Consider the following 13,054-nt stretch of genomic DNA (forward strand, 5'->3'; position numbering starts at 1 on the left):
GAGGAGTTCCAAACGTCTGAAGAATAGGTTGAGAGAGAATATTAGCAACTTAAACTATCACCTTTTATCATTGGTGGAGGTTGGTTCCCAGCCCGCCGGGAGCAATGAAACTCTCAAGCTGGAATACTCGGGGGCTTGGGAACCCCGTGGTATTAGAACCCGTCGTGATCTAATCAAGAGGGAAGATATGGATATGGATATGATTTCTGGTTGAATGAAGTTATGGATATGATTTCTAGTTGTAGCCTTAAACTAGATTAGTGGAATAAGTCAAAGTTTGGTAGAGTCCATGTGAAATTACAAGAGGCAAAGAAAAAATTGCAGATTGTGCAGGAGAAGGATCCAATGGGTTATGAAAAGGAAGTTGTCATTATAGAATAAATGAAACCTCAGTGTTTTATTGCAAAGACTCTGTCACTTTCATATTACAGAGGAAGTGCCTATTTATACATGTCTACCTATATGGACAAGAAAGGAAAGAGCAATTGATTTGCTCTGCTGTACAAAATAATACATGAGCTAAAATTAAGGAAAAAACTAAATATGGCAGCGTTTGCTGGACTGAGATCAAGGAGAAACAGATTGCTGGGTTGCTGTGATCAAGCCTTGCGTGATCAAGGCTGATTTGTTGTGATCATCTATTGCGCCCCCGCAAGATGGTGCTCTCATCAGTGACACCAATCTTGGAACGTAGAAGCTGGAACCGTGTACGAGACAGGGCCTTAGTCATTAAGTCAGCCAGTTGGTCCTGAGTGGATACATGTGCAACTTGAAGTATACCTTTGTTGACATAGTCTCGTACAAAATGAAGGTCGATGGCAATATGTTTCATCCGAGAGTGAAAACTGGATTCAAGCTTAACTGGGTGGCACCAACGTTGTCACATAGAATTTTTGGAGTGGATGGAAGGAGAACACCAAGCTCACGGAAGAGAGATTTCAGCCATGCAATTTCAGAAGTGGCACTTGTAAGTGCCCTATATTCTGCTTCAGTGGAAGAGCGAGCAACAGCCCTTTGTTTTCGAGTGCACCAAGAAATGGGATTGGCTCCAAGAAAAATTATGTAGGCTGTGAGGTAGAAGTTCGGTCATCAAGGTTCCCTCCCCAATCAGCATCTGAGTAGGCAAGGAAGGAGCTGAGGAGTGGATGCACGACGAAATTGAATGCCATGATAGAGAGTATTTTTGAGATACCTGAGGAGCCTCTTGACAGCAGCCCAGTGAGTTTCAGACGGTGCATGCATGAACTGAGCAAGCTTATTTACAGGGAAAGCAATATCAGGCCGTGTGAGTGACAGGTACTGGAGAGCACCAATGACACTCCGATATGTAGTGCTGACTGCGACTTTTGAACCATCATCCAGTTGAAGTCGACTTAAGGTTGCCAAAGGAGTGGTGACATCTTTAGCTCCATCCATACCTGTTTTGAGAAGCAGCTCATGCACGTATTTGTGTTGTGTGAGAAATAAACCCTCAGTTGTGGGAATGACTTCAACACCCAGGAAAAAATGAAGGGGCCCGAGATCTTTTAGTGAGAACTGAAGACCAAGCTGATGAATGACTTGAGAGAGAAACTTAGTGTCATTTCCAGTGAGAATTAGATCATCAACGTAAACAAGAAAATATGCCACTGTGCTTTGTTTATTGTAGATGAACATAGAAGAATCAGATGTAGATTTTATAAAGCCTAAGCTGCAGAGACAGTCATGAAGAGCACAGTACCAAGCCCGCGGCGCTTGTTTCAGTCCATATATGGACTTTTGAAGATGGCAAATATGGTGCGGATGGGAGGAATCGATAAAACCTGCAGGTTGCGCCATGAACACATCTTCAGTGAGGGAGCCATGCAAAAAGGCGTTATTCACGTCGAGTTAGCGAATGGACCAGCCGTTCATCACAACAAGTGAGAGGATGATGCGTATGGCGGCAGGTTTTACAACCAGGGAGAATGTTTCTGTGTAATCAATTCTCGGTCGTTGATGAAATCCCTTAGCAACTAGGCGTGCTTTATAACGGTCAATGGAGCCATCAGATTTTCTTTTGATGCGAAACACCCATTTTGAGCCAACTAAGTTTTGTCGAGGATGAGGAGGAACTAACTTCCAGGTGCCATGCCGAACAAGTGCTGTGAATTCATCGCTCATAGCTTGACGCCAGTGAGGGTCTTTAAGAGCTTGGTGAATTCCAGTAGGTTCGAGAGCTGGAGGTAATGGATGTTTGGAAGCCATGAAGACCCTCTTGGGTTTATGAATGTTATTCATGAAGCGTGTAACCATGCGGGAAGGCTGAGTTGGCCCAAGTGCAACATCCTGTTCAGTAGCTAAATTGGAAGAAGCCTGCATGGGTGGAGATATCTCATCATGTAAAGGTTGTGTGGGGGAGATACTATCACAAGGAGATGACGGCATCTGTTGACTAGTGGTTTCCAACAACGAACCTGAGGTAGCATGATCACTGAATGTCTTCTTGGACTGAAGTGGCATATGAGTCTTGAGAATTAAAAGCTGAGATGGGGAGGACTCAGATTGAGAAAGTGAAGTAGTAGGAGGTTTGGGAGTGAGTGGAAAAACAGTCTCATTAAATCGAACATGACGAGACAAGAAAATGCGATTAGTGTCGGGATCTAAGCATTTGTACGCACTTTGTGAAGTGGAATAGCCAACAAAAATACAGGAACGGGACTTGGGATCCAGTTTATGTTGAGAATACGGTTTGAGCCATGGAAAGCACTGGCATCCAAAGGTTCGAAGTTTGTGATAATTTGGACTGGATTTAAACAATACCTCGAAGAGAGATTTGAGAGAGTGTAAAGGGGTTGGCATTCGATTTATCAAGTAAACCGAGGTTTGAAAAGCTAGATTCCAGTATGAGGGTGGAAGGTTTGCTTGGTGGATTAAGGACATGCCGGTTTCCACTATATGTCGATGGCAACGTTCAACCACTCCATTTTGTTCTAGAGTGTGAGGTGCCGTTGTTAGGTGACTGATTCCATGTTGGCTAAGATAGCCTTTAAGGGCAACAAATTCCCCCCCATTATCGGAATAAAGATTTTTAAGTGGTAAGGAAGATTGTTTTTCAAGAATGGCTTTTAGTTGTGGAAAAATTGTAGAGACTTCATATTTTGTTTTCATGGGAAAATACCAGCAGTATTTTGTAAAGTGATCCACAAAAAGAACATAATAGCGATATCCTTCAAGGCTCGTGTGAGGGGCAGGACCCCAGACATCAGTGAACGAATATTCAAGAGGCAAGGAACTGTAAATGGTTGAAGCATGAAATGGAAGTTTATGACTTTTATTAATGGAACATGCAGAACACAAAGATTCAGAGAGTCAGTTATTAGAAGGTAAATGAAACTTGTTGATTAAATGATGAACAAGAGGCCGAGAGGGATGACCCAAACGGTTATGCCAGATCTCTGAAGAAACACGTTCAGTAGAAAATGCTGCCTTCGAAGTGTCATTGCTGCAAGTCGATAGTTTATAGATACCATTGTCACAGTGTCCTTGCATTAGTATCACCCCCGACGTCAAATCCTTCACAAAAAAATGATAAGGGTGATATTCAAGAGCAAGATTATTGGTCTTGGTGACTTGATGGATAGAGAGCAGATTTTTATGAATGGTAGGAACACATAGCATGTTGGTGAGAGTGACATTTCTAGTGGGTAATTGAAAATTCACAGTGCCAACATGAGAGATTTTTAAACCTGAGTCGTCGCCTATTATGACCTCATCGGTGCCACCATATTCGGAATGGACAGACAGCTTGGACATGTCGGAGGTGATATGATGCGAGGCGCCGGAGTCAACAATCCAGGATTTGTCCGTCAAAGAGCCAGTAGCAGCACAATTGACATTTGGTGAAGAGGGAGTCCAGAACTTCTTGCATTGTCGAGCTGTGTGACCAGTGATAGAACAGAATTGACAGACCACAGAATTCTTATTGAAGGACTGAGGGGAATGTTGTGGCTGAGAGGACCGCTGGTTGGGCTTTGAGTGATTGCCATTGCGATTGAACTTGTTGCGATTGGAAGGAGCAGAAGACTTTTTCTGGTGGTAGTTTGCCGTGGCAATAGTATTTTGTTGCAATGTCTCAAGTCGTTTGATATAGGTTTCATGACTAACAAGCAGGTCATGAAGTTCTTCAAACGTGAGAGGAGTTTCATGAGTGCGAATTGGACCCGCAATATCACGAAAATCATATCCAAGGCCATTGAGAATATAAAGCGTTAAATCATCATTTGTGAGAGGAGAATCAACCAATGCAAGTTCATCAACAGTGGTTTTTATTTGCTGGAGATATTCAGTGACACTTTTTGAGCCACGAGTCAAGGAGGTAAGCGTATCCTTGAGTTGCATCACTCTCGTACGAGAGCGATTTGCATAGAGACTAGTCAATTTGAGCCAAGCTTCTCTTGAAGTGCCAGAGGCAGCAATCAAGGGCATGATGCTTTTAGAGACAGAAGCAAAAATGCCATTAAGTAGAAGTTTGTCTTGACGAATCCAGCGACTGCGAGCAACACGAGCTTCAACAGTTGGGTCAGTCCCAAGTATAGGACATGGATTGGAGCCATCGATAAAGCCCTGAAGGTCATACCCAATGACAAGGCTGTCAAGTTGGGCACGCCATGCAGGAAAATTGGAGGAGTTGAGTTTGTAGGGAAGCTGGGTATGGGCGTTAATGGCAACAATATTATTTTCGGATGGAGTGTTGAGATTGGGAGAGGTGGTGACAGAGGGAGGAGATTGAGACATAGCGGAAGCAGTTGGAAAGGATCAAACTCGTTTGAGGAGAAGGTCTCTTGATACCATATAGAATAAATGAAACCTCAGTGTTTTATTGCAAAGACTCTGTCACTTTCATATTACAGAGGAAGTGCCTATTTATACATGTCTACCTATATGGACAAGAAAGGAAAGAGCAATTGATTTGCTCTGCTGTACAAAATAATACATGAGCTAAAATTAAGAAAAAAACTAAATATGGCAGCGTTTGCTGGACTGAGATCAAGGAGAAACAGATTGCTGGGTTGCTGTGATCAAGCCTTGCGTGATCAAGGCTGATTTGTTGTGATCATCTATTAGTCATCTCCGCTACACAGGAGGTCCAGAAGTGGTTGGAAAGGGAAGAGATTATGTGGAAGTAGAGATCAAGAGCTTTGTGGTTAGTTGAGGGAGATCAAAACACAGTTTTTTCATGCTAAGGCCTCTCAAAGAAGAAAAACACATAGTATTTTGAAACTACAAAATGCAAATGGAGTTTGGTATGAAGGGGAACATTGTGACAAGCTAATTCTTGATTATTTTGAGAATCTTTTTACGGCTTCTGGCTCTCGAGGACATGCTGCTATTCTTGACAAAATGGAAAGGAAGGTGTCTGACACTATGAATGAGGAACTTATCAAAACTTACACTGAGGAAGAAGTTTTGTAGGCTCTAAAACAGATGCATCCCACGAAAGCTCCTGGTCCAGATGGTATGTCTCCTATTTTCTTCCAAAAGTATTGGCCTACCATTGGTAAGTCTGTGACTTATGCAGTACTTAAAGCCCTCAACACTGGTGAATTCCCTCTGTCCATAAATCATACTTTCATTACTCTGGTGCCTAAGAAAAAAAAAGCCTCTGAAAGTGAATAATTTTAGACCAATCAATCTTTGCAATGTGGTTTATAAATTAATGTCTAAAGTTATTGCTAATAGGGTCAAAATAGTACTTCCATCTGTCATTTCAGATTCTCAGAGTGCATTTATTCCTGATAGGTTAATTACAGATAATGTATTAGTTACTTATGAAGTGCTCCATTATTTGAGAAACAAAAGAGTTGGCAAAAAAGGCTTTATGTCTTTAAAACTATATATGAGTAAAGCCTATGATAGGGTGGAGTAGGGCTTTCTTGATGCAGAAGTTGGGGTTTCATTCAAGTTTGATCAACTTGCTGATGAGATGTATTCAGACAGCTTCTTTCTCAGTCCTAATCAATGGTGCACCTACTAGTCATATTGTGCCTACAAGATGATTGAGGTAAGGGGATCCCCTTTCTTCCTATTTATTTCTAATGCGCACAGAGAGTCTTGTTAGTTTATTGAAGGAAGCTGAAAGGTCAAAGTATATAACTGGGATACAAATCTGCAGAGGGGCGCCACGTTTGAATCATCTACTTTTTGCAGATGACAGTGTCATTTTTTGTACAGCTGAAGTGGAGACCAACAGAAGACTATAGGGTTTGCTGCAACAGTATGAATATGCCTCAGGTCAGCAAATCAATAAGGAAAAAACTTCAATGGTTTTTAGCAACAATTTAATAGCAGGAAAACAGAGGGATATCATGGCATTGTGGGGTTCTAGTCATGTGCTTCAATATGAGAAATATCTGGGCTTCCCTCCTATGGTTGGGAAATAAAAAAACCAAGCTTTTTCTGACATCAAACATAAGGTATGGTCAAAGCTGCAAAGTTGAATTTACGGGTCAACTTGTTTTAACCCAAACTTATTTATATCAAATCCAAACCTACCAATTTTATATTATGTTCGTGTTGAATTTACAAATCGTGTCACATATTGCCACCCCTAATATAAGCAAAGAAAATAAGAACAATTTTCTGTAAACTCCCGCAATGATGAGTTGTTATAACTTGTTACGCTAGTTTAGCCAACTACCACAATGATGGCCTTCTGTTGCAATTTTGTCGGAACAGGTTTGCTGTGTTTCACTGAGCACCTGCATATCCATTTTATATCACTGTGGCACCTTTTAATGTAGTGAAGGTTCTAACCAATGAGATTTTCTATAATTTTTAATTTAAATAATTTTTACAATTTAGGTAACAATATTTTATATTCGGGTCTATACGGTCTACAGACTCTGCCTGTTTTCTAATTTTTCCGAATTATAGAAGGTATTTAATTAAAAAAAATTGTAATAATCCATTTGCAGTTAATTTGGTGCATTTTTCTATATATTGCGATTGATTAATCATAAGGTATGTGCATTATCCATAAGATCTCACCTTTATCAAGATTTGAATTTCAAGATTGTGTCGTGTTAGTGTCAAAATTTGGACAATGTTTTATATGATTTGAATGTTAAGAATATAATATAAATTATAAAATCTACATCTTTCCAATCAGTTTAAGTTTTTGGGACAAATAGTGATTTCACATGGTATTAGAACAGAGGTCCTAAGTTCGAACCCTGACTCTACACTACCTATTTAATTAAATATTCCACGTGTTGGGCCGACTCATTGAGGAAGAGATTGGCCCACACGTGAGGGAGAGCATTAAGAATATAATACAAATAATAAAATCTACCTCTTCTCATCAGTTTAACCTTTTAGGACAAGTGATGATTTCACATTAAAGTGCTAATTTGAAGATGCAAGTGTGTTTTCCCCAAAATTCCATTATTTTCCTGATATCTTGGAAAATTGAGGATGATCATCACCACTCTACGAAAGTCCATGCAGTATTCACTAATAAGTAGATAACAAGAAAACCATCCATGAAATTTGTCAACCAAAGCTAAAATGATGTAAAAAGAAAGGAAACTTGCTGTGACCAAGTACTCAAATACTTCATTGATCTGCATATTCTGTTGCTGAGGACGTATCAAGTGCTGGAAAAATTATCTCTGGAGCTAATTATATTGCCAACAAATACTGGAATTCAAGGTCACAAGGTATTTTTTCAACAATGCTGGATATCTTGCCACAGCTATGGCCTCTGAAGCAATCCACCATTGATTTCCTCAATGAACCTGAGGTTGGCAACTGTTGGCAAACCCACTCCACAAATGAGTCTGTGTCTACAGCAAAATCAAGCATATTTTGAAGCAGGAGTTCAGGGAAGGCTATTCTTTTTGTGTTAGTCACCACTATGGAAGCCTGCAAATAGTCTAACTTGGATTTTTCCAACTCAGCTACAACCCCATCAGCTGTGTATATTCTTACCTGCACATGATATTAACGATGTTTCTTGCTGTGTCAAGATTAAGAAAAGAAAATACTATATATTATATCTTCATTCCACTCTTATCCTAATGATCTTTGAATTCATTATTTAAAAAAAAAAATGAGTTTATCTGATTATTGATTACATTACACATATCAATTCAATGTGATAAGAGCGGGATGAGAGTGTATAGAATAAGATAGTTAGAATGAGAAATGCCATGAACTATGATAGTTTTAACTTACAGCAGGAGATGAACGAGTTCCACAGCACAGAGCAAATATGACATTTGGATCCATTGATTCAATTCCGAAAAGTTCGCGAACAATGCCTTCCTTATCATCATCCTTTTCACCTTTGCGATAAACCTTCTAGAAATCACCTCTCAAGAGATTGTAAAAGTAATATTCATGTCTCTATGACTCGGATAGAAAATGGGTTTGGTTAAATTTACCTCTTTCATGCTTGAAGATGCTGGCTTTCTCAAAATAAAATGCTCTATTGCTTGAGCATTTATTATGTTGCCTCCTATGTTAAGGGTTGCCTGTATTCAGAAGATACATAGTTCGCTATCATAGTTGCAATTACTTAGAACTCCTTTTCAATGGAATCAATGCAATTTGCTTAAAAAAAAGCATGAGAAATTTGTCTTTGAAGAGAGTTCTGAGATGTACGTACCTTGTTCATTATTGCAAGCAATTTTTGTGGAGTAGAAGGCGCTCCATATTGAAGAAATCCCTGAAACAGAATTGTGATTATGATGAATTTTGATAGAGTTAAGTAATATGTGTAAGGGCATCCTGATGTGCTCTTAAGCTTACTTGAACATCAGAGTACTACAGCTGCAACTCTGATGCAATTGCAAGATTACGTGCACATCAGGCTAGATAAACCCATTTCAATAAGATGAAAAAGAGAAGGAAGAATGGCTTTTTCCATAATACATGCATGATACAAGCATTGTACATGTTGATCCAAAATGCTAATTTCTGTTGGTTTGTCAAGATTCTCAAGTCCACTGTCTGAAGACTGTTCAACAAAGTGCTGCATTAATCCACAAAGACAAAAGGGAGATCAAAATGACATCTTATTTCGTGTTTGCATTTATGCCTAAACTTATGCATGGCACTCATATTAGGTAGGAATCTGTGTATACAATAGTCATCAATATGTAGAGTTTAGCATATTCCTACCTCAACTTTCTTAGTAAAGGAATAGAACTGGAGCTTGATATCGATTTGGGGTCGAGAGAGCTTGACGTGAAAATAACCAAGTTCTTGTAAGGACCAATGTCCCTGGGGATAGACACTTCCATGTCGAAGATACCATAGGGGTCTTGTTGCCTTGATTCCTTCTGTAACAGAAGACTAGACTTTAAGCCAGTCTCGGCCCTAAAGCTTCTTGAACTAAAAGAAGTGTTCATAGACCTTGAAATGGGGCCTGACTTCTCCAGTTCCATTGCTCTTGATATTCTTAGCAGTCTCGTATATATGAGGTTCAAACATTTCATGATGCTCTCTGATAGCAAGTTGGGTTGCCATTGCTGGTTTTCCTGATCTTCTAGTTGAATTTCACTTGATAGAGATTTTTGAGGGATGTCTGAAAATATTGGTGAACTACGTTCTCTTGGCTGAAACAAAGTCATTTGAGATCTAGATTTAGGAACCTCATGTTATATACATCTCAATATGTTCCTATCTGGTTATCAATGTTAATAGAATGAAAATAGAAACAGAAGCAGAAAATGAAGTGTGTTATCCCAGAAGAAAGAGTATAGTTTACATGGTTTAATCATTGGTATCTAAAATTTATACAATAAATTAGGTAGATCTATAGTCTAGTATAGTTCTCTCATCTTTGATTCTGCTATTTACTAATAAGATGTTAAGTGAATATAAGAAAATGATCACCAACAAACAAATTATGGCAGTAATGAGCAGAGGTATACCTTTGGTGATGGATGTCGAGGATCTCGCAAGGGTGAGGATGGTTTCAGCATCCCACTTTTTCTTGGAACCACCTTGTCCTGAAATTTAGCAGCTTCTTGGAAAAGATTTTCTTTCTGATCATCAAATCTGTTTCCCAATTTCTCAGATACAGTGAAATCATTAAGACTGTAATCGCCTTTTATAGCTTTACTTATGAAATGCAGTGCTTTCGTTTCATAGGCCATGATTTCATTGCCACCTTTGTATATGGAGTTTGGCTTTGTTGTGAGTGAGGGATGATGAAGATCAGGATGGCTCAGACTTCCACGTTGCCATTGTACTTTAGATTGCGAATCTTTGATGATCTCTTGTTCATGTTTCAAACTGCTTTGAAGTTGGCTTATCTGGTCTTCTAGTCGATCTATCTCATCCTCAACCATTGCTAACTCTGCTAAGAGCTCTTTCATCTACATAGTAAACATGATAGACAATTATTAGCACACCTTAAAGGAAGTTTAATGAATTAACTTTGTTTAAAGCATTTTTGGAACCTTAATATAAGATGGCATATAGTTTCCATTGTGTACAAAGTCCTAGAAGCCTACATCTTTGTAGTATGAACTTTAAACATTTGGTAAGAAAACTGTATGCCATAAGGACTCGGTATTACACGAAACTATAGTATTTTGAAGGATTGCTATGTCTGAGAGCCTATATATTTTTCCCACAAGATAAAAGTTAATTTTTGACAGCTTAGAGTTTCAAGGCAATGCTGTATACAGAGATCTGGACGAGTACTCTCAGTAGATGCTATATTATCAATGTTATCTCAATGTTCAAACTGAGGTATTCAGAAGTCATGTCTCCTACAAGGAGCTTCATTAATCATGCGTTCTTGATGAAATGTAGCATGTTTTTGCATGTTTTTTTGCATGTTTGAATGAGTGGCAGTTTACCTTTGGAGGCAGGAAGTTAGGGATGCTGATAGCCGAACCATTATGTTGATTATGTGCATGATCCAAAATCTCGTGCATCATTTCTTCTTGATTCAGCATTTTTTGAAGCATAGAGACCTGCATGCATTTAAATGGGAATAGCTTAAAATAGCTTTCTCCAACAACATGAATGCAATATTTCTGGATCAGATCGAATAAAAGCTCTCGATTATATCCTATATATCTATGTTAACATGTCCCTTGCCATATGATATTACCTAAATGCTTTTGAGCATTCTACCAAAAGAACTTCTCCTCAAGTACAGTTAAATACTTAAGATTCATTTTTTTTTTCTCTGCAAGTAAAATATTCATAGATAAACTAGCAGATTATAGGATATAAGTTCTAATGAGGGTGAGAGTCCCCTATAGTCTTCCTAAAGCCAACAGATACATCGTGAGAATAAGAAAAAAATGGATCTAGTGCCAAAAGTTTGGCTCCGATCCATTTCCCACCAGGGGAAGCTGCTTGAAGCGGTTTTAATATAGTCTAATAAACAGACTATAATATTGCGGCTAGAAGCCGTAGTAAAGGATTGTATGCTGCATCTTGTTGGTGTGGACTAGCTAGAAGAGGCTTTTTAGTCCATTTTCACTTGATCCTTGGATAGAGAAAAATCAACATCTCATAGTGATCTCTTAGACTAAACTCTTAACATTCGTTAGAAATAAATGCCTCAGATTTTACAATAACAATTGCATATGAACCATCAATATTGGACTGCTTAATTAATACCAGATGAACATAAACCATATAGGGGGAGTAGTAGTGATCGTCACCTATGGTTGTCTACATTTCTGGGTTGGCAATATTATTCGTTCGATATTCTTCAAGATGCTTGGTTTTTGAATCAGACCAAGAGTTATATAGGCATTGAAGGGAAATAAATGGTTTTCCGATCCCATATATACCTCTCTTTCAAGTTGTTTTCTCTCTTGCTGCCCGCCGGGTTTCTTATTTTTCTGTAAATTCTAGACGTTAGAAATTAACAAGAGAAAGAAAACGTGACGACAGAGAGACAAAAGTAGCAAGAAATATCGATAGAAAGAAGTAGACAGTGCAGGCTGCAGCAACCGAAAAACCGAAATATTATACGGACGACACTTACAATCTCCAACGGCGTCTGAACCGAAAACATGACACTTTGGCTCGCCATGAACGAAACTTCACGTACGACAGCACTCCTCCAACTTCAGCAAGCCAGCCCCAGCTAGCGTCTCAAAGAAACACTAAAAATAGCATGGGATATTGGTCAGGGCTTGGTTATTCTATCCAGGTGTTGGTGGGGAGATCAGAATCATGAATGAAAGCTAGCGTGGAGGCAAAGGAAGAGAAGAATATTGAGACTACTGGTTGTTGTTGTTGTTATTGTTGTTGACGTTTGAATCGATCTGGGAAAAGGCTTTTTGAGCTTCAATCTTAAGAAGATGAGATGGAGCTTTCAAGGTGATGAGGTTAGTTCAAGAGATGGAAGGGGGGCGGCTTCTTGATCAACCGTCTGGTTTGTGGGGACATGGTCATGCAGAGAAAAGAGTGGAAGTGGGCTTGGTTTTAGCGTAGCTTGCAATTGTAGTTTGAAAGACTTAGCGGTTATGCCTTGATCTGCTGGGGAGTCTTCTAAGGTTAAAAGTGGAGATTTATTTATTGATTAGGAACAAGTAATGAGTAATATATTATAGCGTATCATTGATGAAGGAATCTATCTTTTTCTACAAGGATTTGTGCATTCATGACCATTGTTTAATTACTTCTATCTATATTAAAATTGAAGAGGCAAGATTATCAATATATATTTCATTGAATTAAAGCATTTAATGTTTTTTTGGAGTTTGGCTTAAATAGATCCTGTTAAAATATTACTGAATATATACGTCCTGTTGAAAAATGAATGGGCGAGATTGTTTTAAGTGAAAAAATAAGGTGATTTTTTCATCAATCGACTTTTAATCTTGTCTATTCATTTTTTTCAATGGAATGTATTTATTAAAATTTTGTCAGGATGGAAGTCAAACTTGTTTATTTGAATTAATGTTTTATAATCTCTTTAAGTACTAAGGGCTTGTTTGGTGTCTATATTAGAAATTTGAACAAAACATGATAGCAAAATGTGAAAATATAATACTATCAACTTTGTTTAGGGGTGAAAAAAAAAAACCATTGAACCGGTAAACTGGACTGG

The 13,054-nt window shown here is 38.7% G+C and overlaps 1 protein-coding gene across 6 annotated transcripts; it reads right to left on the reverse strand.

Annotated features, from left to right (window-relative positions):
* Positions 1-7,375: 7,375 nt before the first annotated feature.
* LOC121241268 lies at positions 7,376-12,447 on the reverse strand. 6 transcript variants are annotated; one of them, XM_041138967.1, is made up of 10 exons: positions 11,984-12,446; positions 11,787-11,837; positions 10,836-10,952; positions 9,900-10,346; positions 9,145-9,581; positions 8,896-8,995; positions 8,630-8,689; positions 8,406-8,495; positions 8,197-8,298; positions 7,376-7,950 (listed from the first exon to the last, which is right to left on the reverse strand). In XM_041138967.1, exons 1-10 carry the CDS (start codon positions 12,029-12,031, stop codon positions 7,642-7,644), a joined length of 1,761 nt encoding a protein of 586 aa, XP_040994901.1. In that variant the 5' UTR covers positions 12,032-12,446; the 3' UTR covers positions 7,376-7,641. The 6 variants fall into 6 exon arrangements, with proteins under 6 accessions (XP_040994901.1, XP_040994899.1, XP_040994898.1 ...); XM_041138965.1 differs by having other exon boundaries at positions 8,197-8,319; XM_041138964.1 differs by having other exon boundaries at positions 8,197-8,322.
* Positions 12,448-13,054: the final 607 nt, after the last annotated feature.

The sequence above is a fragment of the Juglans microcarpa x Juglans regia genome, chromosome 7S (genome assembly GCF_004785595.1).
Source record: "Juglans microcarpa x Juglans regia isolate MS1-56 chromosome 7S, Jm3101_v1.0, whole genome shotgun sequence".
In the NCBI taxonomy this organism is placed as follows: domain Eukaryota; kingdom Viridiplantae; phylum Streptophyta; class Magnoliopsida; order Fagales; family Juglandaceae; genus Juglans; species Juglans microcarpa x Juglans regia.

Coding starts and splice junctions, on each gene's coding strand:
- LOC121241268 (XM_041138964.1), bottom strand. CDS start 12,031: ATGGCGAGCCAAAGTGTCATGTTTTCGGTTCAGACGCCGTTGGAGATT. Junction 11,838..11,983: donor TTCAGACGCCGTTGGAGATT/GTAAGTGTCGTC, acceptor TAGAATTTACAG/AAAAATAAGAAACCCGGCGG. Junction 8,690..8,895: donor ACAATGCTTGTATCATGCAT/GTATTATGGAAA, acceptor ATTCTGTTTCAG/GGATTTCTTCAATATGGAGC.